Genomic DNA, 13,942 nt, shown 5'->3' with positions numbered 1-13,942 from the left:
GAAACAAGCCGAGACACATAGTAATCAAATTGACGAAAATTAAAGACAAAAATTATTGAAAGCAGTGAGGGAAAAATGACATAGCACACAAGGGAACTCCCATAAGGTTAACAGCTGATTTCTCAGCAGAAACTCTACAAGCCAGAAGGGAGAGGCATGATATACTTAAAGTGATGAAAGGGAAGAACCTACAACCAAGATGACTCTACCCAGCAAAGATCTCATTCACATTCAATGGAGAAATCAAAAGCTTTACAGACAAACAAAAGCTAAGAAAATTCAGCACCACCAAACCAGCTCTACAACAAATGCTAAAGGAACTTCTCTAAGTGGGAAACACAAGAGAAGAAAATAACCTACAACTACAAACCCAAAACAATTAAGAAAATGGTAATAGGAACATACATATCGATAATTACCTTAACATGAATGGATTAAATGGTCCAACCAAAAGACACAGGCTTGCTGAATGGATACAAAAACAATACCCATATATATGCTGTCTGCAAGAGACCCACTTCAGTCCTAGGGACACATACAGACTGAAAGCGAAGGGATGGAAGAAGATATTCCATGCAAATGAAAATCAAAAGAAAGCTGGATTAGCAATACTCATATCAGATAAAATAGACTTTAAAATAAAGAATGAAACAAGGAAGGACACTACACAATGATCAAGGGATCAAACCAAGAAGAAGATATAACAATTATAATTATATATGCACCCAGCATAGGAGCATCTCAGTATATAAGGCAAATGCTAACAGCTATAAAAGAGGAAATCAACAATAACACAATAATAGTTGGGGACTCTAACACCTCACTTAGACCAATGGACAGATCAACCAAAATGAAAATAAATAAGGAAACAGAAGCTTTAAATGACACTATAGACCAGATAGATTTAATTGATATTTATAGGACATTCCATCCAAAACCAGCAGATTACACTTTCTTCTCAAGCGCGCATGGAACATTCTCTAGGATAGAGCACATCTTGGGTCACAAATCAAGCCTCAGTAAATTTAAGAAAGTTGAAATCATATCAAGCATCTTTTCTGACCACAACGCTATGAGATTAGAATGAATTACAGGGAAAAAAACAAAAAATGCAAACACATGGAGGCTAAACAGTATGTTACTAAATAACCAAGAGATCACTGAAGAAATCAAAGAGGAAATAAAAAAATACCTAGAGACAAATGACAATGAAAACACGACGATCCAAAACCTATGGGATGCAGCAAAGCAGTTCTAAGAGGGAAGTTTATAGGTATACAAGCCTACTTCAAGAAACAAGAAAAATCTCAAATAAACAATCTAAACTTACACCTAAAGGAACTAGAGAAAGAAGAACAAACAAAACCCAAAGTTAGCAGGAAAGAAATCATAAAGATCAGAGCAGAAATGAATGAAATAGAAACAAAGAAAACAATAGTAAAGATCAATAAAACTAAAAGCTGGTTCCTTGAGAAGGTAAACAAAATTGATAAACCATTAGCCATACTCATCAAGAAAAAGAGGGAGAGAACTTAAATCAGTAAAATTAGAAATGAAAAAGGAGAAGTTACAGCAGACACCGCAGAAATACAAGGCATCCTAAGAGACTACTACAAGCAGCTCTATGCCAATAAAATGGACAACCTGGAAGAAATGGACAAATTCTTAGAAAGGTATAACCTTCAAGGAATGAGGAAGAAATAGAAAATATGAAAATATGAACAGACCAATCACGAGTAATGAACTTGAAACTGTGATTAAAAATCTTCCAACAAACAAAAGTCCAGGACTGGATGGCTTCACAGGTGAATTCTATCAAACATCTATCAAACATCTAGAGAAGAGCTAACACCCATCCTTCTCAAAGTCTTCCAAAAAACTGCAGAGGAAGGAACACTCCCAAACTCATTCTATGAGGCCACCATCACCCTGATACCAAAACCAGACAAAGATTCTACAAAAAAAGAAAATTACAGACCAATATCACTGATGAATATAGATGCAAAAGTCCTCAACAAAATACTAGCAAACAGAATCCAACAACACATTAAAAGGATCATACACCATGATCAAGTGGGATTTATCCCAGGGATGCAAGGATTCTTCAATATATGCAAATCAATCAATGACATACATCATATTAATAAATTGAAGAAGAAAAATCATATGATCATCTCAATAGATGCAGAAAAGGATTTTGACAAAATTCAACACCCATTTATGATAAAAACTCTCTGGAAAGTGGGCATAGAGGGAACCTACCTCAACATAATAAAGGCCATATATGACAAACCCACAGCAAACATCATCCTCAATGGTGAAAAACTGAAAGCATTTACTCTAAGAGCAAGAACAAGACCAGGATGTCCACTCTCACCACTATTATTCAACATAGTTTTGGAAGTCCTACCTATGGCAATCAGAGAAGAAAAAGAAATAAAAGGAATACAAATTGGAAGAGAAGAAGTAAAACTGTCACTGTTTGCAGATGACATGATACTATACATAGAGAATCCTAAAGATGCCACCAGAAAACTACTAGAGCTAATCAATGAATTTGGTAAAGTTGCAGGATACAAATTAATGCACAGAAATTTCTTGCATTCCTATACACTAATGATGAAAAATCTGAAAGAGGAATTAAGGATACACTCCCGTTTACCATTGCAACAAAAAGAATAAAATACCTAGGAATATACCTACCTAGGGAGACAAAAGACCTGTATGCAGAAAACTATAAGATACTGATGAAAGAAATTAAAGATGATACCAACAGATGGAGAGATATACCATGTTCCTGGATTGGAAGAATCAATATTGTGAAAATGACTATACTACTCAAAGCAATCTACAGATTCAATGCAATCCCTATCAAATTACCAATGGCATTTTTTACAGAACTACAAAAAAAAATCTTAAAATTTGTATGGAGACACAAAAGACCCCGAATAGCCAAAGCAGTATTGAGGGAAAAAAATGTAGCTGGAGGAATCAGACTCCCTGACTTCAGACTATACTACAAAGCTACAGTAATCAAGAAAATATGGTACTGGCACTAAAACAGAGACATAGATCAATGGAACAAGATAGAAAGCCCAGAGATAAACCCACACACCTATGGTCAACTAATGTGTGACAAAGGAGGCAAGGATATACAATGGAGAAAAGACAGTCTCTTCAATAAGTGGTGCTGGGAAAACTGGACAGCTACAGGTAAAAGAACAAAATTAGAACACTCCCTAACACCATACACAAAAATAAACTCAAAATGGATTAGAGATCTAAATGTAAGACCGGACACTCTAAAACTCTTAGAAGAAAACATAGGAAGAACACTCTTTGACATAAATCACAGCAAGATCTTTTTTGATCCACCTCCTAGAGTAATGGAAATAAAAATTAACAAATGGTACCTAATGAAACTTCAAAGTTTTTGCACAGCAAAGGAAACCATAAACAAGACGAAAAGACAATCCTCAGAATGGGAGAAAATATTTGCAAATGAATCAATGGACAAAGGATTAATCTCCAAAATATATAAACAGCTCATGCAGCTCAATATTAAAAAAACAAACAACCCAATCCAAAACTGGGCAGAAGACCTAAATAGACATTTCTCCAAAGAAGACATACAGATGGCCAAGAGGCACATGAATAGATGCTCAACATCACTAATTATTAGAGAAATGCAAATCAAAACTACAATGAGATATCACCTCACACCAGTTAGAATGGGCATCATCAGAAAATCTACAAACAACAAATGCTGGAGAAGGTGTGGAGAAAAGGGAACCCTCTTGCACTGTTGGTGGGAATGTAAATTGATACAGCCACTATGGAGAACAGTATGGAGGTTCCTTAAAAAACGAAAAATAGAATTACCATATGATCCAGCAATCTCACTACAGGGCGTATGCCCAGAGAAAACCATAGTTCAAAAAGAGACATGTGGGACTTCCCTGGTGACGCAGTGGTTAAGAATCTGCCTGCCAATGCAGAGGACATGGGTTCGAGCCCTGGTCAGGGAAGATCCCACATGTCGTGGAGCAACTAAGCCCGTGTGCCACAACTACTGAAGCCCGTGTGCCTAGATCCTGTGCTCCACAGCAAGAGAAGCCACTGCAATGAGAAGCCCGTGCATTGCAGTGAAGAGTAGCCCCCATTCACCACAACTAGAGAAAGCCTGTGCACAGCAACGAAGACCCAATGTACCCATAAATAAATAAATAAATTTACAGAATAAAGTTGAAAAAAAAAAGACACATGCACCCCAATGTTCATTATAGCACTATTTACAATAGCCAGGTCATGGAAGCAACCTAAACGCCCATCAACAGACGAATGGATAAAGAAGATGTGGTACATATATATATAATGGAATATTACTCAGCCATAAAAAGGAACGAAATTGGGTCATTTGTTGAGACGTGGATGGATCTAGAGACTGTCTTATAGAGTGAAGCAAGTCAGAAAGAGAAAAACAAATATCGTATATTAACGCATATATGTGGAACTTAGAAAAATGGTACAGATGAACCAGTTTGCAGTGCAGAAATTGAGACACAGATATAGAGAACAAACGTATGAACACCAAGGGGGGAAAGCGGCATGGGGGTGGGGGTGGTGATGTGATGATTTGGGAGATTGGGATTCACATGTACACACTGACGTGTATAAATGGATGGCTAATAAGAACCTGCTGTATGAAAAAATACATAAAATAAAAGTCAAAAATTTTTAAATAGAGAATTATAAGTGAAATATATATAAAAAACACATAAGATAATTTTCAAATAATTGAATGAATGATTTTAATTGTTACTATACTACTAAAAGATTAATTGTGAACATATTGAAACAAATAAATTTGCATATGGAGTAATTATACTGAGTGAGGATTACTAATGAGACAGTTTGGGGATAATTTTTCAATGCTTTAATTCTTTTCATTCCAAAGCATTTTCTTTTACCTTTCATCTACAATAAAACATGCATGTTGTATATTTGATTTTGCAACCTATATAACATGAGGTATGAAATATAAATAGCTACTTAGAGGAAGCATTTATGAAATACATTTTTGGCAAATCTGATTTTGACTTTGTAATCAAAACAAAAAGTTTAAAACTCTTAACCGAAAAGATGAGAAATAGACAGGAAAGACTATTATGCTAGAGCACAAAAAGTCCTTGTTTAGCTTCTCGCTAGAATAAATTCTTTATACAAGGGCAGCCTTTTATTTCATAGTTTTTCAATTCTGTTCATTTCCTGCTTAGTCCATAGTCAGCTCTGTGATTTGTTTACCCTTGTCATGATGAGCTAATTATTTGCCAAGAGGCTCTGAGTATTTTTTTTTCAAATGTAAAATGGTGCGTACAAGCTTTGGAAAAGGGAAGTTACGTAAAGAGCCACTTTGGTCACCCATTAAGGGTGCTTGTTCATGAAATCCTCCCTTGTTATTTATTTTCTTGGACAGCTCTTTTCCCCTCCATTTAATAAACTTAGTGAACAGTTCAGTGCGCATTTAAAGATTCAGAACATTCTTTATTCTTATAGCTTCTAGAACATCCTAGAAGCTATACTTTAGGCAGTGGGCAAATTAAGAGTGCTGATGTTTTGTGAAGAGCCTGGTTTCATCGCACAGGGCATGCAAGTCTCTTTCATAGGAGAGTTCATAGTTTTTAGATTTACAAGAATTATTATATTAGCCCTTACAATTTGTTTCAGGTATTTATCATATACTCAAAGAAGTATCTATATAAGCCCAAAATACCCAGATGCAGAGTGAAAAATGTAATTGACTACATGATGTCAAGCATTGGAATGTTTTGAAAAAATATTTTTTCATATAGAGAATTTGGCAACACTTAGATGCAAAGAGCTATCTCTGGTGGAAAAGTTATTTATTTACTTGCTCGTTTATTTATTTATTACTTGGAGAGTTGGCTTACCAGCAGACAGCTGGATATTATAGAACTAATTTCGTTGTATAGTACTCATAATGCAACTCACACATTTAAATTGTGAGAATATAAATCAAAGAATAATATTAAGATTCCCTCTGAAACAAACTTTTAAAGGTAATGGACCAAAACAGCTTCAGAAATCTTACTGGACAACAAAATTTGCTCAAAGGTGTAGCATTATAATCAAACAGTTCAGCATGTACTGGCTACAGAGTTTCTAAAATTTTAGCCTCAAATTGAAATTCTTTTAGTGATAAAAAGTTTTAAAATGATTAAGTACAGCTGCAGATATTTTATTTACTGGTTTAAAAACATATTCCTATTAAATACATTTCTAAAAGGAATGTTCTTGTAAGCATTTTTATGAATCACAGTTTGTCTATCCTGCCAAAAGGGTTACCCGTCATTGCCCTACGTAACGCTGTACACCTGGGGTTGGGGTGCAACTGGAAGTAATTTGGAAACACTATGCTACAACTTGGCATTTATGTCAGATGCTTCCAGTTTATGGATGGAAGGCCATCATGAGACTTCCACACTAAATACAGTAACATCTTTCCTTGCCAGGACTCAGATTTCCAATTATCTCCTAACTAAGGCATAGCCAAGAATTAAAAAAGCAACAAGGTTCCTGGACAACCAAAATAAATATTACATAATCCATGAATGAAAGCTCAGGGTCTTTACCTGTAGACAATACCAGAGACTCTTAACCTGTAGACATTACCAGAGACAGTAATGTAGTTTGTTTACTCTTAGACTGAACGCAGTTCTAACATTTGTGGATCTTTGTAAAATCTCAAAGTAGAGTGGAAGTAATGGTTTAGAAAGGGATTCGAATTTTCCTCCTTACTCTTCTGTTTTAAAAAAAAGTCTGGGAAAGTATAACATTTAGAAAGATTTGCATCCAAAGTGATTAAAAGAAAGTATCTTACACTTAAAGAAGGAAACCTCAAACTATCTGGAAAACATTCTTATCCAAAACAACTCATGCGTTATGTCCTCCTGGACAACTGAAGTTTTCTATGCAATTTTAGTTCATTTTGTCATCTAAATTCCATCGTGGAGTTTTATTTCATTTGAGTGGAAATAAAATGACGAGCACTATATAAAGCCAAGGTCTTCATTCAGTCTAAGCTTCTAGAAACAAAATTTAATACCTGCAATATAAACAGCCATGAAAGAACCACAGCAATAACACTCTCCTTATTGTGTGCAACTATGTGCCAAAAACCTTAACATATATTATGACTAACCCTTGCAATAACTTTAGATGGGAGGAATTGCTATCCCCATTTTATAGATATAAAACCGAGACTTAGAGATAAAGGAAATTTTCTAGGTAAACTTAGGGTTCAAACCCAGGTCATTCTGGCTCTAAAGCCAGCATTCTTTCTACCTTTTTCTTCTAGCTGATGACAGTAGGTCTCCAAATCTTTAGTGGGGCTCAAGGATTAATTCCCAGATAAGGAAGATGGCTGTCTAGGTTGGATCATTCACTGATTAGATCAAGCAACCACACAGGCAAGAATTGAGTCTGCTCTCAAGACACTTATATTGTTTCAACCTCTCACCATTCATCTCTCAAATATCTACCTCTGAGATAAAGGAATCTGGATTCTCTTGTAGCTGACTCAGCATGTAGTTAATTTATTTCCACTCCTGAAAAAATAGTTCAAACCATAGAAGGAGGCTATGGGTGAGGATGAGTGTCAGACATGAAGGAGGAGGAGATGTTTTATTCTCAGAGAGGGCATGATAAAATGAATAGAAGCCTTGTCTTATTTTTTATTTTTATTTTTCACTGCAAAGGATACTTTAGCTGTTTACTAGATTTGCATCTCATTTCTAAGATAACATTTGACTTTCTCCATCAATCTGTGCTTACCTTTCTCAGACTCATGAAACCAGGGGCAATAACCAAGTGACCAATGGAAGTGGTGGGAGCATTCTCTACAATTGCTCATAAGTGATTCTGGCCATAGGGGAGTGTAGGGACAAATAAACAGTAAAGGAATGGGGATACTGTTGCAAGGTTCATTCCCTGTGCAAACAGCTTAGCTAGCATACAAAGTCCACAACGCTTACCTCCTCCCACACCTGAAAGAGAACCTGCATGGGACATTCTGAGGGTTCTCCCCTCGTGCATTGTGTTGCTGAATTCCTGATGCAGTCATCTGGAATCCTTATAAGTAGGTGATTCTTCACTATGTCACTATGCCATTGCATGCTACCTCACCCAGAGTCTTGCCAAAGTGCCTTTTTAAGATGCCTGAAATTACAGTTAATGCTTCATTGTTTTTCCTCAAGCCAAATATTGAGTGATAGTACTAATAGTCCTGGGGAGGTTAGTTCATTGACTTATTATCAGTCATTTATATGTTGTCAGAATGAGTTTGATAACAATTTACATAGGAAACAATAAATATAAAAGTCACTTCCTAATCCCTATATTGTCAAATAAATATTAAATTATTTGAGCATATTTTAAAATTTTTAATTGAGATATAATTGACATATAACATTAGAATTTGAACACATTTTGATTGAAGAATTACCTTTACCATCATAGCTAATATTTATCAAGTGCTTATTATATGTCACGCATTGTTCTAATATTTCATGACAACAAACCTATATGAGGTAAGTGTAATTACTATCCCCATTTTATAGATGAGAAAGATGAGGCACAGAGAGGTTAAGTAACTTTTCAAAAGTCACACAGCTAATAAGTGTCTCAGCCAGGATTTGCACCAGGCATCTAGTTCCAGAACCTACATTGTAAACCACTCTCCTACCCAGTTCCTCTCTTCAAAGGTATAATGGCTGGAACACATGGGAAAAAGAAGATTTGTGAATCATGAAGGGTTAAAATTTATTTTAAATGTTATTATACCAATATCTATTACAATATGGATAATTTTCTTATATCAGTTCCTAGCAGAACTCTGCTCTGCTTAATGTGGTCTGAACATCAACATAATGGAAATAATCAGAACAATATCAACATGGGTACTTACCATCCTGTGGCTTTTATCACCACCATCTTCATGATCTTCACCATCATTGTTATCATCATCATCATTATCATTATTTATTGAGGGCTTACCAGGTTCCAGGCACCATGTTTAGTTTGTTACCTTAAGTGATCTCATTTGATCCTCAAAGTAATCTTGTGAAGGGTTAAAATTATAATCGTTCTCATTTTATAGATGAGAAAACTGAGGCTCAGAGGGGCTAAAGTTATATGAACCAGAAATTGTAAAGCTGGAATTTGAATTTAAGTCTGCCTTCAAAGCTTATGTTCTTAAGTACTTCACTATGTCCAACATTTTAATACTACTTCTACTACCACCGTCACCACCAAATATCACTTATTAAGTGCCATCTATGTGCCAGGCTAGTCCTATGTTGCCATTTCGAACTATGTCTCATGAGCCAAATCCAGTCAGCTGCCTGTTTTTGTAAATAAAGTTTTATTGGGACACAGCCGTGTGCATCCATTTACATATCGTCTATGGCTGTTTTTGTACTAAAGAGTAGAGTTGAGTAGTTGCAACAGAGATTCCATAGCTCACAAAGCCCAAAATATTTACTGGCTCTTCACAGAAAAGTATGTAGACCCCTGCCTTAACCCCTCTTGCAATATATGTATTATTATTCTCATTTTGCAGAGGAACATATTGGAGTTCATAAAGATTAGGTAACTTGCCCATCCAACTATTAAAAAACAAGAACCTACCAAAAAACTGAGGTCCAGATGACCCCAGAACTTTTTCATTTTCCTCTCTGAAATCTACAAAGGCAGCAACTTTTATAATTACCAGTTGCAGGAAAGGAGATTTCTCTAACTTGGTCAACAATATGGTTTAAAATGTTTGACACAGGTGGTAAAGAGTTGTAAGTTTTCCCTTGTCAGAGGGATGTTAAATTCCTCTTACCTTCTGAGAATTTACTGTACTTAATTCCTTGAGGATGGATGCTTAGGGGCTTGTCTGCCTTATTCTTAAAGTGAACTTTCATGATGTCTCCAACTTCAGCATATAAAGTAGGCCCGAGAAGTCCTATGAAAACAAGGATTTAAAATATGTCTGTGTTCAGGATTACCAAGACAGAGCTGCTAAGCAAGAAAAACATGCAGAAAACCCCACGGGTGATTGCCGTCATTCCTCTCAGTCCTGAGGTTGACCTGTTTATCTTCAATCTAGAAGGCTTTGCCAGCTCATTAACTCTATATTACATGCAGGCAGATAAGGATAGGAAGGTAGAAACACTTGGCTTGGGCCCAAAGCTAGTTAAGAGAGTAGAAGAAATAGTTCTGACCATGTCCACCCCATTCTGATCCACTGTCATTCCTGGGGAGACTACCATCTTGGGTCAAGAAAGATGTTCATTTTCATTTATACAGGGTAATGTAAGAAGGGTGACTGGCTACTTTAGATCTCTCTGAAGGGGAGACCTCAGAGACCTAAATGAAGTCAGGGAGCAGATCAGACTGTTCTCTGGTCCTGAGGCAAATTCAAAGTCCCTGAGGCAGGAGCTTGATGTATCCAAAGAACAGTCAGACAAACAGTGTGGCCAGAGTGAGAAAAGTTGGGGGTGGAGAGGGCAGATCACCCTCTATGGGCCATGGTAAGGACTCTGGATTTTCTTCTAAGTGAAATGGGAAATCACTGGAGCTTTGTGCAACAGAGAGACATGGTCTGATATGTTTTAAAAGTTCAATCTACTGGGCATATGCCCAGGGAAAAACATAATTCAAATAGACACATGCACCCCAATGTTCATTGCAGCACTATTTGCAAGAGCCAGGACATGGAAACAACCTAAATGTCCATTGACAGATGAATGGATAAAGAAGATGTGGTACATATATACAATGGAATATTACTCAGCCCTAAAAAGGAACGAAATTGGGTCATTTGTAGAGACATGGATGGACCTAGAGACTGTCATACAGAGTAAGGCAGAAAGAGAAAAACAAATATCATATATTAATGCATATATGTGGAATCTAGTAAAACGGTACCGATGAACCAGTTGGCAGGGCAGAAATAGAGACACAAATGTAGAGAACAAACGTGTGGACACCAAGGGGGGAAAGTGTGTGTGTGTGTGTGTGTGTGTGTGTGATGAATTGGGAGATTGACATATATACACTAATATGTATAAAATAGATAACTAATAAGAACCTGCTGTATAAATAAATAATTTTTAAAAGTTCATCCTAGCTGCTGTGTACAAAATATTCTGTGTAGTGACAAGAGTGGAAGCAGAACAGGTGGTGTAAACGAGAGACAACAGTGTATTGGGCCAGCATGTGTAGCAATGAGGTGGGGAGAAGAGGTTGGATTCTGGACATTTCAACAGTAGAGCCAGCAAATTTGCTGAGGAGTTGGATGTGGCACTTGAGAGAGAGAAGTCAAGGATGACACCAAGGTTTTTGATCTGAGCAACTGGATAAATAATGTTATCAGTTACTTTGATGGGGACACAGCGGGTTGAGCAGGTTAGGGTGCAGAAATCAAGAGTGAGGTTTCACTTACTACATCCCAGGCACTGTGCTAGGCTCTGGGGCCACCTGGGTAAATAAGGCACCGTCCCTGTCCTTAAGGAGATCACAAGCTCGTTCAGAGATAGACATTCGGTAGGAGCTACCGCTGAGATACGGGCCAAGTGCTACGGGAGCAGAGAGGATGAAGGACCAGTTCTGTCTGCAGAGTTAAGGGAAGAGTTGATATTTGAGTAAGGTTTTTGAAGAATCATATATTAGAATTTCCCAAAGTGTAGTCCTCGGATGCTCTGCATCAGAATCAGTGAGGGTCTAACTAAAAGGCAGACTCCCAAGTAAATACTATCTCAGCCTCAATGAACCTGAGTCTCTGGAGGTGGGGTTTGGGAACCTGCATTTTAGATGTGTACCCCTGAGTAATTCTGATGTCCTCCAAAGCTTGAGAACCTGTCACCAAAAGCTCTCTTCCGGACAATTGACTGTTCTCACTTCCAAGCCATCCATAAGCTCTCATGGGGTTGGTTTCTGCCCATTAGGAATCACAGGAACAGGAAAGGGAAGTTACAGTAGTCATGGAGTTCAACTGGCATTTGTTTGCAGTGGCGATCATTATAAACGTCCCTCTTGATATATTTGAGCACTCTAAGTCCTTACATTAAACCTCCCAATACATCTTTAAGGTAGATAGTAAGATCTTTATTTTATAGATGAGGAAACTGAGCCTCAGAGAATTTAAATATCTTGCCCAATATTATACAGCTAATTAGAGGCAGAGCCATGATTTAAACTTAAATCTGTGTGATTCTAGATACTGAGCTTTTAGCCACCTCTTGGTATTGCAGCCCCCCACCTTGTAGTTATTCATTCATTCAACAAATATTGAGTGCTCACTTTATCCTAGGTGTTAGAATTGCAATGGTGAGTAAAATAGATGTACCCCCTGCCTTCATAGAGCTTAGAAAATAGAAGGAAAGACAGATTTTAACAAATGATCACACAAATATTGAATTACAAACTGTGGTTCATATTATGAAAGAAAAGTACAGGATTCTCTTAAGAGCATTTGACAGAAGCATCTAGTCTAATCTTAGAAGCAGGGAGGTAATCAGGGTTGGGAAATGCTTCCCTGAGGAAGTGATGCATTAACTGAAGTCCAAAGGCAAAGAGGCAAAGGGATAGACAAGGGCATTCCAGGGAGTGGGTTTAGCATGTGCGAAGGCCCTGAGGTGCCAGAAAACTTGGCCTATTCAGAGAACTGACAGCCATGGGAAGGTAGAGCTTAGTAGGTAAGAGAGATAGGCAGAAAGTGAAGCCAAAGGCATGATCAGAGGTCCAGTCACATAGGGCCTTGTGGGCCTCTTAGACTTTTGCGTTTTAACCTAAGAGTATCTGGAAGCAGGGATGTGACATGAACCACATATTGGTTTTTAAACCTCTGATCTGGGGAGAAACCAGAGTGAATGTTGAGAGAATAGATGGAAGGCTCCAGGAGAGAGATGTTGGTGACTTGGCTTAGTTTAAGGTTAGGGCAATGGAGATAATAAGGAGAGAACGTATTAGAGAGCTATTTAGGAAATCAAGTTGTCAGGACTTGATGGGTTGAACATGGAGTGGAGGATGAGGGAGATCAAGTTGGCATGGATGGCTGGTGACGTTCTGGCTTGGAAGGCTGGGTGGATGAGGGTGCCATTCTCTGAAACGGAGGATGTTGTGGGAGGGTTTTGTTTGGTGGGTGTGGCAGGCAGGATAATGGCCTCCCAGAGATGTCCCTGACTTAATCCCTGGGACCCATGGATATGCTACCTTATATGGCAAAATGGATTCTGTGGGTGTGATTAAGTTAAAGATGTTGAGACGGGGAGAGTTTCCTGGATTATCCAGGTGGACCCAATGTAATCATAAAATCTCTCATAAAAGGGATGCAGGAGTGTCTGAGTTAGCAATTGGAAGATGCTGCCTGCTGGCTTTGAAGACGGAGGAAGGGGCCATGAGCCCATGAGTGCAGGTGGCTTCTAGTAACTGGAAAAGGCAAGGAAACGATTCTCCCCTAGAGCCTCTAGAAGGAATAGAGCTCTACGAACACCTTGACTTTAACCCAGTGAAACTCATTTTGGACTTCTGGCCTCAAGAGCGCTAAGATAATACATTTGTGTTGTTTTATGCCCCTAAGTTTGTGGTAACGTGTTACAGCAATAGAACACTAATTTCCTATTAGCATTGATAAAATGTGATCTCTGAGATAGCGGTCCTATCTTTCCCCAACTCCTATCTTTCCACCCACTTATTCCTTTCACTGAACTCCAGTCCTAGAGTTTATATTGACCTTGTGCCTGAAGCTTTTTGTTTGTGTGTTCTTATGTTAGTTCTGCACAGGACCATGGAGGCCACATAGTTTAATCCTCATTATAGAGATGGTTACAAAGCCTGGGAAGTGGGTGCGGAGAGTGACTGGGTGGCATTGCTG

General features: G+C 37.8%; 1 protein-coding gene across 1 annotated transcript in view; it reads right to left on the bottom strand.

The window, feature by feature from the left end:
* Positions 1–13,942, bottom strand: part of F5 (coagulation factor V) — an 84,146-nt gene that overhangs the window by 61,710 nt on the left and 8,494 nt on the right. Inside the window, exon 3 of the mRNA XM_019918728.3 lies at positions 9,908–10,030. Coding sequence (XP_019774287.2) covers positions 9,908–10,030 — 123 coding nt within the window. The remainder of the gene's footprint in view (positions 1–9,907; positions 10,031–13,942) is intronic.

The sequence above is a fragment of the Tursiops truncatus genome, chromosome 1 (assembly GCF_011762595.2).
Source record: "Tursiops truncatus isolate mTurTru1 chromosome 1, mTurTru1.mat.Y, whole genome shotgun sequence".
NCBI classification, from domain to species: domain Eukaryota; kingdom Metazoa; phylum Chordata; class Mammalia; order Artiodactyla; family Delphinidae; genus Tursiops; species Tursiops truncatus.
This window is presented reverse-complemented; position numbering and strand designations above follow the sequence as displayed.